This window comes from Haemorhous mexicanus, chromosome Z (assembly GCF_027477595.1).
Source record: "Haemorhous mexicanus isolate bHaeMex1 chromosome Z, bHaeMex1.pri, whole genome shotgun sequence".
Classification (NCBI taxonomy): domain Eukaryota; kingdom Metazoa; phylum Chordata; class Aves; order Passeriformes; family Fringillidae; genus Haemorhous; species Haemorhous mexicanus.
Window position 1 is genome coordinate 49,957,549 of NC_082381.1, and position 21,461 is coordinate 49,979,009.

Genomic DNA, 21,461 nt, shown 5'->3' on the forward strand with positions numbered 1-21,461 from the left:
CACAAGAAAAGCATGACTTATGGGTAAAGAATTTTACCACCACTCGCGTACTTGCACATCTGACATTAAAGTTTTTTAAAGTAGGTATGCATCCAAATCCTCTACTTAGGAAAAACAGCATAGCCAAGAGCAGTCCTACTCTATATATGAAGAGCATCGTCAGCTTTCCTCTGCCAATATTGATATAGCAGCATTTAAAAATTTGTTTATCCTGAATGTTTTGTGAAAAATATTTTAAATTCACTGATTCGCTAGAGAATAAACATTCATTAATTAACAGCAGAAAGTAAACACTCAGAGGGGAAAAACAGAGTGAAAGCGATTTAATTTAAAAATTCATATGAATATTCATGGCATTATTTTGCCTCAGTTTCTAGTTCTAATGGTGCTGTTTCTCTGAAGAACTAATTTAATTGAGTAGATACATGTTTATGTGTACCGAGGTTCTCAAGTGTTTCATGAATTGTGGTTTTGTTCCTAGGCATCCAATTCAAACACAAAATTCAAAGGTCCATTATCCATATATATATATATATATATATATATGTATGTATGTATGTATGTATGTATGTATGTATGTATGTATCTTACAGTGTGTTTGCCTGTAAAACTTCTAAACAAGTAATTTAATTTTAGTTTTCTGAAATATACCTTGGAAACCTGAAATTACTTGTGGCCCAACACACCATTGTCATGCCTTCAAAGCCCCAAGTATTTTGCAAACACAGGAAGATTCAGGGGCCTCACTGCTGGGGCAATGCAACTGGATTCTGTCCCTTTACTATTAAAAGAGACAAAGAAGAGAAAACATATCCAATTTCATTCACAATATCAGATTGTGATTCTGCAATTATGAGACCAGACCATTTTTTATGGGAGGCTTTTTTCTTTGCTAACTGCAAATACTGATTCATTACTGTCCCCAGCTGGCAGAAATGCACACCCATGGGAGGCAGACACTTGAGTCACAGAACCACAGAATCACGGAATTAACTAGCTTGGAAAAGACCTTTGAGATCATCAAGTCCAGCCTATGACCTAACACCACCTTGTCAATCCATGGCACCAAGTCCCACATCCACTTTTCTTAAACACCTTCAGGAACAGTGATTCTACAAACTCCCTGGTCAGCCCATTCCAAAACCCAGTCACTCCTTCTGTGAAGATCTTTTCTCTAGTGTCCAGCCTAAAATATTTTTCTGATATGTAAAAGGGAGACAAAGGTCCCTGAATCTTAAGACTGTTGTCAAACAGCCCAGGCAGATGGAGCTTTGACAGGTAAGACTAGGTCATAAATGTAGTTATCAACCACTGCCCATAGGCTGAAGCTATCTGCTTCGACAGGCATGGTTAAACCACAACCCAAGTTACAAAATGTCTTCCAGATTCCGAGGGACTTGAATAAGGATCTGCATAAAGAGAAAACAATTTCTTCAGAATTCATGTACTGTAAAATTAAGCTCAAGTGTATTTAGCTACTCCTTTGTGCCTAATTGTCTAACCTAGTATTTTTTGTGTGAGTTTTTTACTTTCATGTGAGCTACACAGAACACTGTAGTGTGTCAGTCGCTCTTGCAATCTAACATTTTCTCCTTTTGTTTTCCTGGAATCAAAATAGTTTTCATTTCTGTACTTATCCCTTTCAAGGCATGCCCAGTGCTAGCTGTATCATGTTTAAGACTGTTATTCTTTCTTCTAAGAAAACCTGATTTGTACTTGATTCTTCTTATTTCCAGTCTCTTTTCACTGATCTCACTGTCACTCTAGCTTTGTTAAAAGCACAAACTGCTCTGCTCCCTTGTCTGCTTTAACACTGTGTTAAATCCCTTGGATTTAAATCCATAAATCACTCACTCTATTCATCTTCTTCAAAGAAATACATGCCTTTAAGGAGGCCCATAATTGTGAACACTAAAAGTAGGAATATACCAGAAAGTGTTAAAGGCTAATTATTACAAAATTATTACCTGTGTTACTTTACAAGGAACCGTGGGTTTCCACCTAATGAAAATACATTATCATATCAATGATATTTGAGAGGTGGGGAAAAAAGTGACATGAAGTCTCAAAGCAAGAAATTCCAATTAGGAATTCAAAAGATGTGATCTGCTCTGATTTTCAGAGCAGGTTCTCAGAAGAGGATCTGACATTATTTTCAAAAAGACACAACCCAGATTACTTTCAAAATATTTACCCAAGTTATGCCAATATCTTGTGACTGGGTAAATATATTTACATATGCACAAGTACCTTGGCTATGCAGGGTATCCTCAGAGATAAGGAGAGACACCATGTTCTCCAGGTGCCAGATGGCCTCATGTGGCTTCTGCTGAAGCATGACCAAAGGCAATGACTACATCTCTCCACTGCTAGGTTAATAGTTTCTCTGAATGAACTTAAGGGTCTTCTCCAGCCTAAACAATTCTATGATTCCATCATAGAGTTACAAATTCCCTTTTTAACCTCCCACTCAACAATGCAGTATCAGTGAGCCTGATGCTATATGAATATGGAGCACAAAGCAGCAGATTCTTTCAAAACAGGCTAAAGTTTTTACCATCTAGACAGCCTGGGCACTCTGATGTTGAGACCGATGAAAAGGATGTGCTAAAGCCACGTCCCTATGCTGGGGATTACTCCTCTGTGTGACTTAGCTTCCCAGCATCCATAAAAAGAAATGGTATAGCTCCGAAGCAAGCCTTGTTCTCAAAATTAAACCTCTAAGTCACACCAACAACCTACTCAGATTTAGCTATCAACTGTCTAGAGGATATATTACTGCTTCATTGATGGGAGAAAAGAGGAAACATAATAGAAATACTTATCAGCTAAAAGGAAGATAGGAGATTCAGCAGCTGGTCCCCAAATGGATACTTTACAGGACTGTGCTGTTTGCTGCTGCCAATGGTAAGTAGCCAGTCAACAGCAAATCCAGCTTGTTATGTGCCCATAAATCTGCACAGGTAATCCCAACTCTGACTTCTCTGAGTCCCTGAGTGCTTAATCACAGAAACTTTCATAGATGTATTTGTGCACGAAACACATCCAAAAAACCTATACCACAATTGACACCACAGCTCCCAGCTACATAACATACAGACTTCTCTGAGAAAACTGTCATATGTCCACAGATTTTATTCATGTGCAGCATTGGGTTTATGGTCTGTAAATTCATTTTGCTTAAGTATGAATACTTTCTTTTGTGAGAAAGTAATAGGAGAAAAGACTATAGTATCTGATTCTGTCTTTGGTTCAGAAGCAACAGTTCAGATTTTGAAAAGGAAAATAAGTGGTATGATTTGTTTAAGGGAAAAAAACTACAAAATTTCTGCATTAAATAAATATACACTTCTTTCAGAACTTTGTCAAGAGAGTTTTCACAATTTTAAAATAATTGTCATCTGTTAGAAAGTGATGTTTCAATTTTGCAGGAGTACTGATCTAAATAAATCAGCTGTGATTGTATTTTTGTCTGCAGACATCTGAACTATGTCACAGTTTGCTGTTGAAACAGGAAACCCACTTTAGCTAGTGTTGGGCAATGAGACTTGAGGGCTGTTTAATATGGACACACTGAGCATCTGATAGGAAGATATCAAAACCCATCGTGGATAGTAATATACTGCTCAAGGTGGCATTATATACATAACAGTATATCAATTTCTCTTAAATGGGGTTTTTCAGAACATCAAATTAAAATTAAATGTTCTGATAAACAGAACACATATATGTTTGATTTTGCCTCCTAATGTTAAGCCTAGCTTATGGTGACAAAGCAAAATTTTAGTGGTTTGGCAAAAGGGAATAAGCAACAGAAAAGTCTAATTATGCAACTCTCTACACCCTGATGCATTAAGGATATTTGCAGGTTCTACTACATCAGTGTCTAAGGAGCTATAATCTCTGTCTCCTGGGGTTTTTTTTCCTAAAGTACCTCTAAACTAAGGTTTACAATACCCAAAAGAATGCAGTATTTGACTACACATCTTAAACATCACTTTCAAAATCCCAGGTTTTTGAATGAAGAGATGTGATAGCTCCCCAAAAACCAGTCCTATTGGGTCAATGATTGGTATCAGTTGAAGAAAGAATCTCCTTAGTAGAGCTGAATGGGAATCAGGGTTTTCTATAGCCCAGAAATTTCAAATATTGTATGTTTATTTGGAAGGAAATTAAAGCAAGAAAGAAAAATGAAAACTGAAAAAGAAAACACCATGAGATTCAAGATCAAATCTAGGAAAAAGTTACACTTCAGGTCAATCAAAAAATAAGTATTGCTTTTTTTTTCAATGTTTTGGCTTCTATTTTTTGGAATGACAATACCACATGAAAAATTCAAAATTTTACTTTTCCATTATCATTAATGTTTCTCCAAATACATTTCAGTCAAAGCTTTTACAACTCCAGAAATCTTCCGACTAGCTGTAAACCACCACTTGCTCAATTTCAAGCCAGCACTAATTCATATCTTACCTGCAAGCTGCTATTTCACATCAAACATATCTGCAAGTCAAATGTGGGTGTTTTTCAGTAGAACAATTGTGGATTGATGCTAATATTAGTTTTAAACTGAGCAGAGCTTGAGAAATTGTTATCACACCATTAGAGCAATAATACAGATCTCTGATTAGTAGAACACAGCAATAAGCCAACAAATATTATTTCCATCTCTCTTCATGCACTGGGGAATTTTAGAGAAAGAGACCTTATTGCAATATTATTGCCCGTACCAAAATTGTTGAGAGGGATGAATTACATGTATCAGCAGAGAGTTTACAATACTCATACCTGAAAACTAAACCACTAGTTCAGGCTGAGGTAGAAAATACTTTGGTCACTTCTAACACTGCGCAAAAGCATCAATTTCATATTTGACATAAAAAGGGTGAGATTAAAAGATGCAGTCTAAGAAACCCAAATTCATCACCAACAGAAACATATTTTCCATTAGATTTACCGTCCACTGCTCTCCAGAAAGCCGAAAAATATACTTGTTTTGTTCTTTATTTACTCCATCTGACAAGGCATGGCTCTTCTTGAGCTGAGGATTCTTTCCATGGATGTCCAGGTTCTTCTCATTGACATCTACAAAGCCATTCTTGAGGTATTTTGATTGAGGAATACCTTTCTTACGGCACTCTAGTATAAAATTCCATTCCTGTTTTATCCTGAAATAGTGCCAAAAATGCTTATGTGAAAAAATATGGCAGGTAAGTTCTAAAGCTTAATCTGTGTTGGCAGAGCACTTTTATATTTACTTAACTAAATATAATTATTCATCTAAGGTATTGGCTATTTTTTATATAAGTATACTAAGAAAATATGCATTTCCTGGTGTTATGCTAAGATTTTCTAGACATACGTATAGATTTCAAGTGATCAGGATTTCATTCACTGAGTATATAACAGTGAGACCCAGAGAATAACAGAAAAGTAGAGACTGAGCAAACTGTTACAGAAAAGAGCAAAAATTATACCCTTTATTTTGATAGGATAGGAAATATATTCTCACAGAACAAATTACATGCATAAACAAAAACAGATACCTGATGATATAGGAAAACATTTTCTTTGAGGAAAAAATAATGTAAGAAGTGCCTTTTTTCCCTGCCCTTTCTTGATCAAGTATAACGATTTATTTTAATTTTAACACCAATATCTTCTTAGAAGTAAAGTAAAAGTAAAGTTATCACATGCCAGCTGATTTCAGATTCAGTTTCAGTGTAACTTCTACATCACTTCCAAGGCAAGCTTTTTCTCATGACTTCAGGTGCATATTCAATTTGATATAATTAAGCATTGTCAAGAGCTCATGTTTTTAGTTAGGAGAGATTTATATCAGTTTAGTCAATTAAAGAACTGGCTGATTACCAGAAGTTGTTTCTTACACCAAAACAAGACTCTGCCTCTCTGACACCAAAACAAGACTCCCTTGTATCATAAATCTGACCTCATACTTTGAATTCTATATCCTGTGGTACATAATACTCATTTATACCATCTCCATCCTCTGACAGAAATTTTAATCTAAAGGATTGAAGAAAACTCGGAGCTTAAGAAGAACACTAAGTTCAGGATTAAAGTAACTCTAGAGAAAATAAATATGTTATGTCCTAGAAAGAGAAACACATGCAAGTTTATAAAGTTCAAATAGGAAGTAAAAAATCTTTACACATATTACCGCCTAATGATGCAGTTCTTCTCTACAATGCTAGGATGTAAAAAACAATGTCGCATGAAACAGAATCATGAAGTAATATAATTATTTGGGTTGGAAGGGACACTGAACATCATCTAATTCCAGCCCGACTGCCATGGGCAGGGACACTTTCCAATAGACCAGATTGCTCAAGTTCTCCCCTCAGCCACAAATGAACCTTGAACACTTCCTGGGATGGGTCATCCACAGCCTCTCTGAGCAACTTGTTTCAGTGCCTCATCACCTCTCAGTAAAGAATTTCTTCCTAATATCTAGACTAAACCTACTCTCTTTCAGTTTGAAGCCATTCTCCCTTGTCTTGTCACTGCAGTTCCTGACAAACAGACTCTCCCTGGCTTCCTTGTAGCCCTTCTTCAGATAATGGAAGGTTTCTATGAGATCTTCAAGCAACTTTCTCTTCTTCAGGCTGAACCACCCAAACTTTTTCAGCCTGTCTTCACAAGTGAGGTGCTCTAGTCCTCTTATCAATTTCAGGGCCTCCCCTGGACTTTCTCAAACAAGTCCATGTTGTCTTTATTTTGGGGGCACCAGAGCTGTATGTGGTGCAGAGCAGAGGGATAGAATCACCTCCCTTGACCTGCTTTTGATGCTCAGGAGGCAGTTGCTTTCTGGACTGTAAACACACATTGCTGGCTCATGTTTAGTCTTTTGTCAAATATCACCTGCAAGCCCTTCTCCTCGGGGCTACTCTCAATCAATTCCATGCTCAGCCTGTAATATGGCTGGGATCAACTCAACCGAGGTGTAGCACCTTGTATTTCACTTGGTTGAATTTTCTGAGTTTTGCACAAACCCACCTCTCAAGCCTGTCAGGGTTCCTCTGGGTGGCATCCCTTCCCTCCAGCATGACTGCACCACACAGCTTGGTGTTGTCAGTGAACTTGCTGAGGGTGCCTTTGATCCTGCTGTCCATGTTGTCAAAGCAAAGATACTGAGCAGCAATGGCCCCAGCACTGACTCCTGAGGGACACCACTCATCACTGGTGTCCACTTGGTCATTGATCTGTTGGCCACAGCACTTTGCATGTGGCCATCCAACCAGGACTTTATCCACCAGAGAGTTCATTCCTCAAATCCATGACCCCCTGTTTGAGTCAAACATGGCATGGGAGACAGCATTGAATGCTTTGCATAAGCCCAGGTAGATGATATCAATTTATTTGTCCCTATTCACCAATGCCATGGCTCCATCATAAAAGACTCCCAGATTTGTCAAGATTGAAACCAGAATGTCTGGTTTTAAGTCACCTGCAAGAAGCCCATTACAAACTTAGGTGAAAGGAGCTTGTCCCAAAATCTTGTTGAAATAAATTATTTTTGGACACCCATAACAAGGTATGAAGAGGTGGTGCAGAGCACTCTTATGGAAATATAGTAGCACAGGTTAAAAGTCATAGATGACTTTATGCTATCTAAAAAAGTCTTTAGAGAGCAAAACTGCATGCCTAGATAGAAGGTTATTGAGATGGTTGTATACACTGTGGCACTTACAGAAATCCCATGGGATCTAGAGATATTTGGAAGCAGAGAGCACAGCAATGGCAAAGACACAGAGCACAGGGACACACTGCAGGCACTTTCTACACTTTTGGAAAATACATATAACCATTTATCAGAGGAGCAAGCCTGAGGGACCACCAGAGGAGAGTTTCAAGGAACAGCACACTACACATGGAACATAAGAGGACTGCAGAAAACTCCTTCTGTAAAAATGACTGCAACGTATTTATTCCTAAGTGACATCTTTATAAAGAGAAAGCACATAAAAGCACATTCTACAAATATTTCAGGGGGTGAATTAACAGTGAGGTTGGTTAAAAGGTACCTCACTGGATAAAGTGCTGACAGACAGGTCAAATTCAGACTAAGCGCATTCTAATGAAAAGACAGTATCTCTTTGTTCCTTATTACAAAAATTACAGAAATATTTTTTAAAAGATAAAATTGCATTTACTTTCAAATGAAAAAAAATTAGAAAGAAACATGTGCTCTGATAAACACCAAAAAAGCAAATGAAGTTATTGCAGGTATGCAGATGAGTAAGAAAAGGATTTGTAGCATACCAGATGAAGAAAACTTCACAAAGATGATGGGAACAATAACTTCTCAAAATATGAAAGGAGTAATAAAGGAATAGTTACTGTTAGCTGCAGAAATGTTACTCATTCTTGGCTTCAGTTTTCATAAGAGAGCTCACAAGTCAACATCTAGAAGAATTCCTGGTATTAAAAATTATCAGTAAGGGAGGTGTGAGAATACTAAAATAAATTTGAAATAAATCTCCTAGGTTCTCTCAGTGTCTACTGCATTGTGGAATGTTTCATACCACAGCAAGCTGTTATATATTAGTGAGTTAAGAAAAAATAGACTGGGCAGACAGTAAAAACATTCAGCCCAGGGGGTCCCTAGAGTGGACTAAAGGTGTTAGCACAGTCAAGATGTTAGCACAATCCACCAACTATTCACAATATCTCCACAAATATTGTCTGAGTTTACTTGATACAACATAAACAAGAAAATAGGTTAAAGCAGATACAGCTCCTTAGCCCATGCTGTGATATATCATCAAGTTGTGGCTAATATTTCTAAATTTTCTATCGAGGGAGAAGTATCCAAACATCTGATTTCACCAAGCAGCCCTTCTAAGGGTATCCCCACCAGCTGCAGTCTAGAAGTGCTCAGATGACAGAGTGATATTTTCCATATCAGCAGACATGATAGTTCAAAAACCATTCAGATGCTTTGATGCATGAGCCAATTCAATTTTTAGTGTTGATTTTAACTGTTCAATCTGTCATTTGTACCCCAGAAACTGCCAACACAACTGAGTGTGGATATTGTAATAGCAAGAGGTTGCTAGGAAAAGTTGCAAAACAATATTTCCATATACTATAAGGAAAAATAACCAGTCCCAAAACACCTACTCATATTTTGTTCCAAAACTTACTTACCACTGAGTATAGCTATATAGATATAAGAGCTCTGTACACCTAGGATATGAAGTGATATGGGGAAAGTGTTATCTGAATGTCAAGGAAAAGAACAAAATTATCTGAACAATTAAGAGGCAGGAGCCATAAGGACCATAGGATCAAACAAGAAGAATTTTTTTTTTCTAAAATATTCCATATTTTACTTACCAGTGCTGTTCTGCTCTTTCTCACATTCTCCAATCCTGCAAACAGAGTTTTCTGTCTTTCTGTGAAGCTTAATTCTGCATTACTACCCTCTCATTTCCATGGAATTCCTTCATTTTCTATCAAAGCAATAATATTTCACTCAGTGCATACTTTAGTGCACTGAAAAAAATTGCACAAAGTGCAATACAAATTGGGGGGAGTTGTGTTCATTGTTCTTCTTTCAAGCCCAAAAAATGACTGACTCATTCCTGACAGTATAAATTCTAAAAATGTTAGAAACTTAAACAACAGAAATAAGAGATCAAAAAGTCTAACCCAATAAAAAGTAAGATGCATTATGACATATCAGCACTGGCTCTGTCAGGTGGACCCCAGGAACAGTAGAGTAGAAGAATCATGTCTAAAATTTTACTCTCCCAAAACAAGAAATTTAAAAAATGGCAAGAAGGGACTTACATTAAAGCTAAAAAAACAAACTGCCCTCTGACAGTCTGCGGATAACACATATAAGACACAAAACTCAGGAGGTCATTGCTAGCCAAGTAAAATAAAATACATACAACAAAAACAGTTGTTAAGCAAATCAGTCAGTGATTTATCTCAGAAGAATACAGGGGTTAAAAATTAAACCTACTAGGGAATTCAGCATATATATTGCACACTGATATGGAAATCCTGAGTCAAATTTTCTCTTTACTCGTACATTAAATTATGGTAACACGCTCTGGTAGGCTTTTAAAGAAAGCAGGTATTGTGTACAAGCACATTTAGAACAGATGGAAGGTGAATTAATAATGCAGCAACAAAAGTGCATAATTTTGTACAGTACATCTCAGAATGAAAACATTCTATTTCCCATGGGCAAAGGGTCTAATAATTTACAACACCTGGCTTTACCCTCAAGTTACACACTACCCAAATTAATCACTATGAGGCTTACAGGCCTGCAGTTGCAAATTATATCAAGCCAGTGTGTATCATGAAGAAAAGATGACAAAGCTGTAAATTTGCAGGTTCAGTTGAGACCAAACCAAAGGGATATATTTGGCTACATGGTTCTGTCACTGTCAAAAAATTGAGATGATAGTACTTTTTAAGGGACCGTTATGAAAATAAAGAGCTTTTAAAGTCTTCATTTGGTGGCAACCCTAAAATTATACAGAATTTCCACCATGTTTGTCATATCAGAAGGCAATTACATTAATCTTTAGGAAAGATTAGGAAAGAAAAGAGGCCTAAAAGAAAAGGCCTCTAAACCAGTGAGGCAAAAAGAAAAAAAATATTCATAATCTTTTAAATTCTAATATACTTTTAAGAAATTATTTTTCTGGTCTTGATACTTTAAAGACTCCTGATACTCCAGAAACACATTTCCACATATGAAAAATCAGTTACAAAACTACAACTCTCCTGAAGTTTATGTCTTTTTAATACTATTTAAGAATAAAATATTTTCATCTTCCTCTAGGCCTTGATCAAACAGTTAAAGTCAGATTTAAAAAAACCCAATTATTTTCAATAGTAAGAAAAATGAAGACAGCAAAGTCAAGCCTAATTTTGGGTGGGATTATGAACATGAAAAATATTTTTCTTGGACAAAGGGCCCAGATGAGATGTAAGGTTCCAACTCAGCTAACTATTATAGTATTTCCTCTTCAATCATACAAATAGTTCCCCTAATTTTAAAAAAGGCTGGTTGCATGCTGCTTATGTTTGTCAAAAAAAAAAAAAAAAAATTAAGTTTCATACCTATATATCTGTAACACAAAAGCTCACCTGTCACTAAGGCAGATGTATGTGGTATGGAGGAATTTTACTCTGGCAAGTTATTTTTCCAACATATTGCCTTTTTAAAGTCAGCTTTTGGGACATTATGTTACAGTTATGAAACAAGATCAGCAGGGAAATAGGAGATTCAAGTATTTTCATTTTGGTTAGGGCTATGTTCCTCTTCAGGTAATCATTTCCCAAATGCTACTTCACTATTGGAATGTACCTTCAGAAAAAAAAGATTCAAAGGCATATATTTTCCATTGTTACTATATATATTTCTTTTCAAGGACATGGTAGCTCCCTTTTTGAAATTTTATTTTCTCCAACAAATTAATGAATCTAATCAACCTGATGCAAAGAATTACTGTGCAATAAACTCAGTGATTGGACCTTTCAAAGGAGCAACTAGCTTTTTAAGAATTATGCATGGGTAGGGATTTTAGAGCCATCAAAGAAAATGAGGAGTAACTGGGTTTCTTTCAATTGCTCTTCCAGATACCCTCTGCTCAGTGTCTGATTAGAAGCTCTTGGAGGAAAGCTGTGATTCCTAGGTAAGGAAAGGAAGTTTCGTTAGATGGCACTATTTCCTGTAAACCAGGGCACAAGAATTGACTGGACACTACATGGTGACACCAGTTTAGAACTCCTGAGCACTGTTTAAATCAGAGCCACTAGCTGCACAGGATCAGTAAATAATCCTATGGAATTTTTAGAAGACCACCACAGTAGAGCTGGAGCTCAGCCCAGAATAATATTCCTGATGGATGAGTAACATTTGCTTCAAATTCAATCGGATTGATTCAATTTCAGTATCACTGCCAGGCTCTTCCATGCAATTTAAAGGATTGTGGCTGAACATCAGCTTTTATCTTACAATGCACTTCTGTGCATTACTTTAGACACATGGTCTGTATGCACAAGAGCCTACAAACAAAGGCAAATCGCTTAGTACTTTTATTAGTGCTGCAGATCGAAACCAAAATTGTTGACTGTAATTTGTGTTTTCAGCCAAGGGACTGCCAGCTCCAGTTTTAGACTAGCTTGGAAAAAGCTCTGCATTGAGTATTGAGTAGGAGAATAAAGATAAACATAGCAAATAAAATATTAGTTAAGGCACAAATAGAGCTATAACACTGAAGTTTGGCAGAGAGATAGAGACAATTTTTTTTTTTTTTAACATGTTAACTCTCTGGGGAAAAAATAAGTCAGTCTGCCTGCAAAGTGTAGATTTCTTGTTGCTTTTTATTTTCAATATTCAGGAATTATATTACTCAAAAAATAATACATGCACATTGAATTATCCAGACTTTGAGAAGAAATTTTTGGACAAGAGACAGCAGAAGAAGTAGCTTAACAAACTTTTATTTTTGCTGCATGTTTGTTGGTGGACAGAGAAGTCTGTGCCATTTCACAGCAAAGATTTAGATAGCTAATCTGGGTGAACAGCTCTGGCATTTCCTCACTGGAATGTTTAATTTGTTAGCCTTCAGATTTATCTTACCTACTTCTCACACAAATGACAAACATGTTGCCATCCCTCAAAAAAAAAAAAAAAACCCTAACTGTAAACATTCACTCTTGCTCCCTAAAAAAAAAAAAAAAAAGAAAACAAGTAGAAAAAGAAATCTCAGTGAGGAAAATCATCATACCTCCTAAAGGTCATCTGACAGCATTCAGGATTTCAGGATTTTGGGGAACAATAAAAGATGGTTTTAATAAAAGATCACCACTACAAGAATCTAGAAAATTAAATATAAAACAGTGCTATAAACACACACTTATTTCCATAATATGCACTTTCATAAACATATGGGAAATCTCAGGACACTACACCATTTTTTTAACAGTTTGTGGTTCATATCCAATGGGAGATTTCAAATGGGCTTGTCTGACAGGATCAAGAAGATGACATAAAATGAAAATAAGCCTACCCAACACTGTTCCATTTCTTTTTCCTCTATATTCAGTTGTTGGTTTACATGCCACACTTTAAACTGCCACACTTTTACAGTCCCACAAACCCAAAGAGGAAACAAAGGACTGAATTAAACCCATAAAGAAAATTTATCTGATACCAGTACCTCAGAAGGCCAGTGTTCTCAGTAGTTGCTTGTATAGAATTAGCTTTCACTGGCCAGTTGCTTAAACATCTGCCTTGTAAACAAATGTTTACAAAACCTCACCATTAATGGTCAGCTGAAGCTTTTCATTCATTTGTGGGATTTTCCTCTGAAGAAAATATTCAGTCAAAAATAATCTTACAAGGTATTGTTTAATGAGGCTGCATGAACTAAATTACCTTGCCCCAAGGCAAACAGAGCTCCCTAGAGGTTTTCTAAGAGTTTTTCCTCAAATAATACATACTAAATTTCACTTCATATTATCAGGTCATTTTACATAGTAACACAGCATATAAAGGAACTGCGCAATCTCAAAGGCATTAGCAAATTATAATCTCTTTGAGGAAAACTGGCTTGGTTTGGTTTGGTTTGGTTTCGTTTCGTTTCGTTTCGTTTGGTTTTGTTAAAAAAACAACACCAGCAAAAAAAAAAAACCAACAGCCCCAAAGGCCAGATTCCAAACTCTGTTGCATGAGTGTATTTGCAGAGAAACTTTATTAATTTCAATACCACTTAAGAATTCACTGACTTCTGACAAAAGTGACTATCTAGAGCCTTAAATGCTAGAATGTAGTCTTCATTTCATGAAAGTTCCCTCTCTAAATATCTTTTGGGAATTATCATTTTGGATCAAAATACTTTCTTACTGTGGCACAGTAAGAACTTGCATTGATTTCAGTGGACCTACCTGATGATAGTAAAATTTTAATCCCTGAGTATGATACCTGAATTTAGTCAATGCAGAACTCCATAAAATAATGAAATGTATTTATACACAGAAACATTATTTCTATTATTTAATTAGAAATACAATTTTATCTATACTTTCAAGCTAAAAATCAGCAAAGTCTTGGTCCAATATTTGGGAGAACTGAAAAGCATGTAAGAAATAACTTGTGAGCTGACATTTAGGACCTAAATGCCAGTGGTCACTGCACACCTCATAAAACAAAGAGGATTTCCTTTTAAGTGAATTTGGCATATTATTACTAATATTCATATTACTTTGACCATTATTCTATCAGCTTTGATCATTCTATAACTCCTGCACCATAAGAATGAAAATGAACTTTGCCATTTGTTTCAGTGGGTGCAATACTGATCACTCATCCTCAGGAGACAAAGTCTAATGAATATCCTCTTTTTTCTTCAGGAAAAAGCCTACAAGTAGAACTAACTTGGAAGCAATCTGAGTGCACAAAGACACGCAGCTAAACAAAGTACAATACACAAATTGCAATTTAAAGGAAGAAAAAGATCCTTGGCGCATGCAGCAAGTGCACCTGGGAACTCTTATTTCTGTGCTTTATATCTCAAATTTCCTATCTTTGAGTGGTACGGGAAGATAAGAGAATTAATTTGGACATCAGTGGAAAAAATGCAGAAGGAGCAGCGAAGCTCCACTCTTTCAGACAGAAGTATGTCTACAATAATTAACCACAGGCAGAAAAAACAGGGAGATTGCATTGGTTTCATGGAAAAGACAAGTCACTGTAAGAACTTATTCTTAACATATGCTACTGACAAAAGCCATGGGAGATCAAATTAGCTACCTCAGAGAACATAAGGCTGCCCTCTTTCCTTCTTTCAGAGAGAATTTACCATGCATCATTTGCTTTTGTACTAGTGAACTCGAAAGTTATCTTCTGCACCACAGAAAACCAAAACAAGAAAAACAAAAGTGGTGGGCGATGTTGACATGTTTTCCACATTAGGACAGAAATAAGGTTTGATCAAGTTGGATCCCAAGTCCTTTCACTTGTGTTTTCTACCATCAGGGAAACAGCAAATGTCCATCTCTCAGTTGTCATGGTTTAACCCCAGATGGTAACCAAGTACCACACAGACATTTACTCCCCAACCCCCAGCAGGATGGGCAGAAGAATCAGGATAAAAAAGTAACACTTCTGCATTGAGTTAAGAATAGTTTAATAATAGAAACAAAGTAAAATATAATAATAATATTTATATTAATATTCATTGCAATAATAATAATTAAAAGAGAGAAAGAAAACCCAAGATAAATAAACTGTGTCAAATACAACTGCTCATGACCTGCTGACACACTGCTAGTTGATTTCTGAGAAACAATATCACTCACTTGGGGCCAATTCCACCAATTTATATAGCGAGAATAAAGTTCTACGGTATGGAATATCACGTTCAGGTCAGCTGTCCTGGCTGTGCTCCCTGTCAGCTCTTTGTTCAGCCCCTTACTAGCAGAGAATGAGACACTGGAAAGTCCTTGGCTTAGCATAAGCACTACTTAGCAACAATTCAAACAACAGTGTGTTATCAACATTATTCTCATACTAAATCCAAAACACAGCACTGTACCAGTTACTAAGAAGAAAACTAACTCTATCCTAGTTGAAACCAGGACACAGCTAGCATAAAAAAATGCTTATCCTTGCTAGCGAATTCAATCTGAAGGATAAACTTATTTTTTTTCTTTTTTTTTCTTCTGTTTTTGTTAGGATTACAGTTTTTATTGTGGAGGTGGGAAAACCAAGACTGCTGCTATGGCAATTTTGAAGAGAAAGGTCCCACAGAAAGGACAGTCAGACTCTGTATTACCCTGGTCTCCTCCTAGGCCACCTGTTTTGCTGCCAGTGCAGCTGCCCTGAGAATCTACTAGTGAGGGTATCCTGAGAGTGCTGAAACACCACACAAAGGTTCAATGCAATTATGTTCTTAAACAAAGGCACTGTTTAACCCTCTGTATTATATTTTTAAAACAGAATGTGATTTCTATTTTTTTTTTTTCTCTTCTCAGAGGGAAGAAATGGATAAGTCCTATGCTTTTAAACTTCCCAATGCACTTTAACATTTAACAGTGTCTTGTGGAAATAAAACATCGCTTAAAGAAAAAATGAATTCAGTAGAATAAAAACAATAAAATTATCATAGGGTGCAAGCATTATAATCAAAGCCTTCTTTAATACCCCAAGAAAAAATAACCTAATAATTCTTATTCTCTTTGGCATTACTATTCAGAAACAATTGAATATGTCCACTCCTTTTCTTTCTCCTCTCAAATCAACAAAAATACTTAAAGTGTTTCTTACTACTGAAATTTGTGAGCATATGTTCACCAATTCTATAATTAATAATCCCTACTTTTATGCAGTGTATTAAAATAGAAAGGTACAAACATACGTATTCTCTTCAATTTATGTCTATGGTAAACAAAAAATATCATTAATATAGCACAATCTACATAGGAAAGAGCAGAAACTAATGAAACATAAGTATTGTTTGTGCTTCATTTCTCTTGCTATCATGTGAGGAAAGGAAGTAAGATGTCATTAAAAATCAAACCCAAGCCCCAAAATTTTAATAATCAACAATTATTTTTTAGTGTATTCATCATATTTGTTACATATACTTCTCTTTATTATATTTAGTATATGGCAATTGTAGTGGATAATAAGAACAGATTTGATAAAATTGATAACACAAAAGTTGTCTTACTTCTCCAATGCACTTTGTTCTAATCTTTCTTTCTCCTTCCTCTGACGTTCTTTGTTCTTCTTAACTCGAGTTTCCCACAGTCCTCTTATGACAGAAAAGTCAAATATTATCACCTGATGCCCCATATTGTTGACATTAAGCTTCTCCTGCAAAAACAAGCCAATTTTTCAGAAAAAGGAATAATGAGAAAAATAAAGCTCCAAACTATCAAGTTTCATTAAAATTGTCTGGGGAAAAGAGCTGAAGTCATAAGAAATATTAACATAGTGTGTTTTCCATCTTACCTAATTTATCTAGAGTTTTGTGCTGGCAGTAATCAATGTAGCATACAATTCATTTCTACATAAAATCCATGGCAACAGCTGCACATTGAATTTTTTGTATTCCTTACATTTTTTCCTTTTCAAGATGAAGACAGAGTTGCAAAAAAATATTGGTTTGATTTAGTAACATTGATGAAAATATCTTTAAAGGCTTTGCATTTTTAATCATTTCTGTGACTAATATTAAAATGAATGCTTATAAAGAATTTATTCATTTTAAATCATGCAAAAGCATTTCATCTGTAGTTGTTGTGTATTGATCTTTATGAACTCAAACTATCCTGTTTCAATAGAATTTGTGAAATTCCTGTGTTCCCATAAGTATCTGCTTATCTGTGAAATGTATCAAAAGACCACCCCCATAACACATTAAGAAATTCACCAAAGGCAGAGACACAGGGAAGGTTTGGTGAGCATGTCATGGTCCCCTCTTACTAACATGTCCTTATTCTGGCCAGTCAACAGGGCTGACTTTGCAGCAGCCAGGAGGGTCATGGCCAGGACCCTGAGGTTCTTCACCTCAGCACGTGGTGAGGTAGTCACACCTGCCTTTTTCACTTTACTGGAGTGCGCAGTCGGATAACGCCAGGTCATGATGAGCAATCACACATGAATCAGTCCTGTACACTACTAGTATTGTTGTTACTGTTTAATTTTTTTGTATTTCATTGCTGTTTCCACTAAATCATTCTTAGCTCAACCCATGATCTTTACTTTTTGTGCCTCCATTCTTCTCTTGATCCTGATACAGGGGAAGGCAGGCACAGGGAGAGAGCAGCACATTGTCTGGTGTGTATTGAGACGGAACACTAACTTGGAGAATACCGTTCCTAAACCACAATACCTATGGAAACACGTTTCAGCAGTCAAAGACTTGGTATCAGTGTATCAGATTCCATGCAGTTAAGAACTGATGTCAGCCAGAAAAGGAGGCTCAAAGAATATATACCTCTTCTAATATAACATACTGGAAAACTGGTAACAGTGAACAAAGAGAAAGCTTAGTTACTCATTCCTTAAGGGAAACCTCTTTTCCCACCCTTCTTGACTGGAAGAGAAAACTTCATCCCACAAGATCAGTTTCATGACTATCTGAGGAACCTGAACATGCATAAGTTTTTGGGACCAGATGAGATGCATCTCAGAGTTCTGAGGGAACTGGCTGATGTAGTTGACAAGCTAATCTCCCTGATATCCAGAGAGTCATGGAAGTCAAAGGAAGTCCCTGGTGAGAGGAAAAATGGAAACACTGCAGCCATCTTTAAAAAAGTTAGAAAGGAGGACCTTGGGCATTACCAAACTGTCAGCCTCACCTCTGCGCCTGGGAAGGTCCTGGAACCAACTGTCCCGCTAGCTATGCTAAGGCACAAAGAGAACAGGAAGGTGATTTGGGATAGCCAGCAGGGCTTCAGTAAGGGCAACTCTTGCCTTACCAAGTCGGTGGCCTTCTATGATGGAGGGACTACACCAGTGGACAAGGGAAAGGGTACAGATATCATTTATCTGGACTTCTGTAAAGCCTCTGACAAAGTCCCATACAATGTCTTTCTCTCTAATTTGGCGAGACATGGATTCAGCAGGGGGACTGTTGGATGGATAAGGAATTGTCCTGACAGTCACATCCAGAGGGTAGCGGTCAGTAGCTCAGAGTCCTGATGGACATCAGTGACAAGTGGTGCCCCAGAGAAGTCTGGATTGGCCCCAGTACTATTCAGTATCTTCCTTCATGACATACACAAAAGGATTAAGTGCACCCTCAGTAAATTTGTAGAGGACACAAGCTGAGTGGTGTTGATACACCTGAAAGATAGGATGTCATCCAGAGGGACCTGGACAAGCCTGAGAAGTTGGCCTATGGGAATTTCCTACTTATTTTTCCACTTTCCACTTGGCACAAGTGCAACTTGTGCACTAAGGGCAAGGAGACCAAGGGCGAGGTGCTGTACCTGGATCAGGACAACCCCTTAAAACACAGGCTGGGGGATGAACACTTGGAGAGCAGCCCAGACCAGAAGGACTTGAGGTTGCTGGTAGGTGAGGGGCTGGACATGACCCAGCCATGGGCACTAGAGCCCAGAAAGCCAAACGTGTCCTGGAGTGCATCAAAAGAAATGTCAGCAGCTGAGGGAGGGGATTCTTCCCTTCTACTCCACTCTCATGAGAACTGAACCTGGAGTGTTTCATCCTCCTCTACATTCCTCAGCATGGGAAAGACATGGACTTGTTGGAGCTAGTCTAGAGAAGGACCACCAGTATGATTAAAGGGAAAACCTCTCCTTTGAGAAAAGGCCGGGAGAATCCAGCCTGGAAGAGAGAAGGCTTTGGGGCAATTGTAACTGTCCAGTACTTGGAGGAAGCCTACAAGAAAAAGTGGAGAGAACATGTAATGATAAGATAAGGGGGAATGGATTCAAACTGAAAAAAATTGTTTAGATTAGATATTTTGAAGATTCTTTTTACCGTGAGAGTGGTAAGGCACTGGAACCTGCTGCCCAGAGAAGCTGTGGATTACCTATCCATGCTCCAGAGCAGGCTGGGTGGGGGTATGAGCAACCGAGTCAAGTGAAAGGTATCCCTGTCCTGGAACTGGATGATCTTTAAGGTCCTGTCCAACCCAAGCCATTCTATGATTGTCTGTGTGAAACACAGCATGACTTACAAGATGGTGTGCCTTACAGTGGTTCGGTACCAGCACAGGAAATTAATCACCTACTAAATCTCTAATGCAAGTACACAAACAGATCTTGATAAAAGAGGTGGAACTACACTTTCTTACTGAGAGTCACTAGTGGGGATGCAATCATCACAATATACTGGCTCTCATAAACTGTAGCTGGATTACCAACAGAGGAAAGTCAGTTGTTTAAACTCTGTGTGAGGTTTTATTAGAGAACACATTTATTATACCATTTATAAGCTTAGGGGGGAAAAAAATAAACAGTAGAAGAAAACCCTTCTTGACCATCTACTTATATCAGTTAAAGAGCAATCCTCGCCTTCCTTTTCTGTGTGTTTTCAAGCTCATGTCTATAATTTTTCTTCAAATGCTACTGTGATCATTTTTTCCAAGCATTGTGTCCTTCAGCTGGGGCTATTTATTTTCTGTCCTTCTGTTATAATATTGAGGACAAAGGGGAAATTATTCTGCCCTCTGTATTTTTTCCCTTGTAACTTTGCAACTGTCCCTTTTCTCTTTCACCCCCTTTCACCTACACATCCCTATGTAGTACATAGCATATAAAGGAATAATTTATTTTGAGCCAGGAAAACACCCTCATGTCCTCTGGAAAATGCACAGCATGGACTAAAAAGAATTATGCATAGGTACATCCAGAGCAAAGGTACCTACCTGCTCACCTTATTAGTCATGTCAGTAAGAAAGGCCCTCTCAAATACCAACAAGTATTGGCTCAAAACTCGTCAGAGACCAGTATCATTCTATTTTCATGGTCTTCTGTATGTTAGGATGTTTATATAAAATGTTATCTTAGTTGTTCATAAAGCTGCACCTTTTGCTTGTTTATCTTTGCTAGCACTTAAAATGAGGCAAAAATAGTTCCTAACCTGTCCGGAACTAACAGCTGACAGCAGCTGAGTCAAAACCCCATTAAAACAGTGTAATTAAAACAGTGACCTTATTCTCCGTGGAAAGGTTTGTCCTTCTAAAACATATTCACTAGTAATTTACAGGAATGGTTTACCTCATAAAATAAAATGTTCACCTCTGCTTACGGGAGAAAGAAACCCAGTGACAAGGACTTCACCCCTCATAGTAACTGCAGACCAGCAGACACTCTGCAGTATCTATTTCATTTTAATAGACCAATTCATAGAAGTGTATTTTGGTAGAAAGGCTGTTGCAGAAACTGAATTGTTGCGAGACAGTGAAGTTGCAGCTGGACACTTGACCTCTGTTGGAACTGGATGGACTGAATCAACAGACAGTCTGAATAGACTGTGAAAGCATTCCTTTTCCTTGACTCGTTTCTCACCTTCCTGTCTCACAGGTTAAGTCATCCGTTCTTTATTCACTGATTTATTAAACACTAGGTTGGAAAAATTCATTTTATCCACATATTTCTTTTATCCACATGTATCTTTTACCCATGTGTTGCACTAAGCGGCAAGGCATTGTGGGGTTTTCTTCCATGGTAAAACCAAGCAGAGGACAACCTTGGGTGGGAGGTGAGAACTGTCCATCCTAAAACCTCAGAATTAATCTCTTCAGAAGGAGCAAAGCCACAAATCCTGATCAGATTACAGGGTGACTAAGGCTTTAGAAATATGTATCAGGACAAATGTGAAATGCTTTTTGACATCTACAACTCTGAAAAGGTCACCTAGCAATCTCCACAGGGCTGTTACTTTGTCCTATATCCTTGTCTAAAAAATAGGCATGATGGCAGAATAT

At 37.2% G+C, this 21,461-nt stretch overlaps 1 protein-coding gene across 1 annotated transcript in view; it reads right to left on the bottom strand.

Annotated features, from left to right (window-relative positions):
- LRRC2 (leucine rich repeat containing 2) overlaps window positions 1–21,461 on the bottom strand; it is a 75,982-nt gene that overhangs the window by 47,264 nt on the left and 7,257 nt on the right. Inside the window, exons 2-3 of the mRNA XM_059836690.1 lie at window positions 16,728–16,873; window positions 4,958–5,168 (exon numbers count right to left, since the gene is read on the bottom strand). Coding sequence (XP_059692673.1) covers window positions 4,958–5,168; window positions 16,728–16,852 — 336 coding nt within the window. The 5' untranslated portion in view covers window positions 16,853–16,873. The remainder of the gene's footprint in view (window positions 1–4,957; window positions 5,169–16,727; window positions 16,874–21,461) is intronic.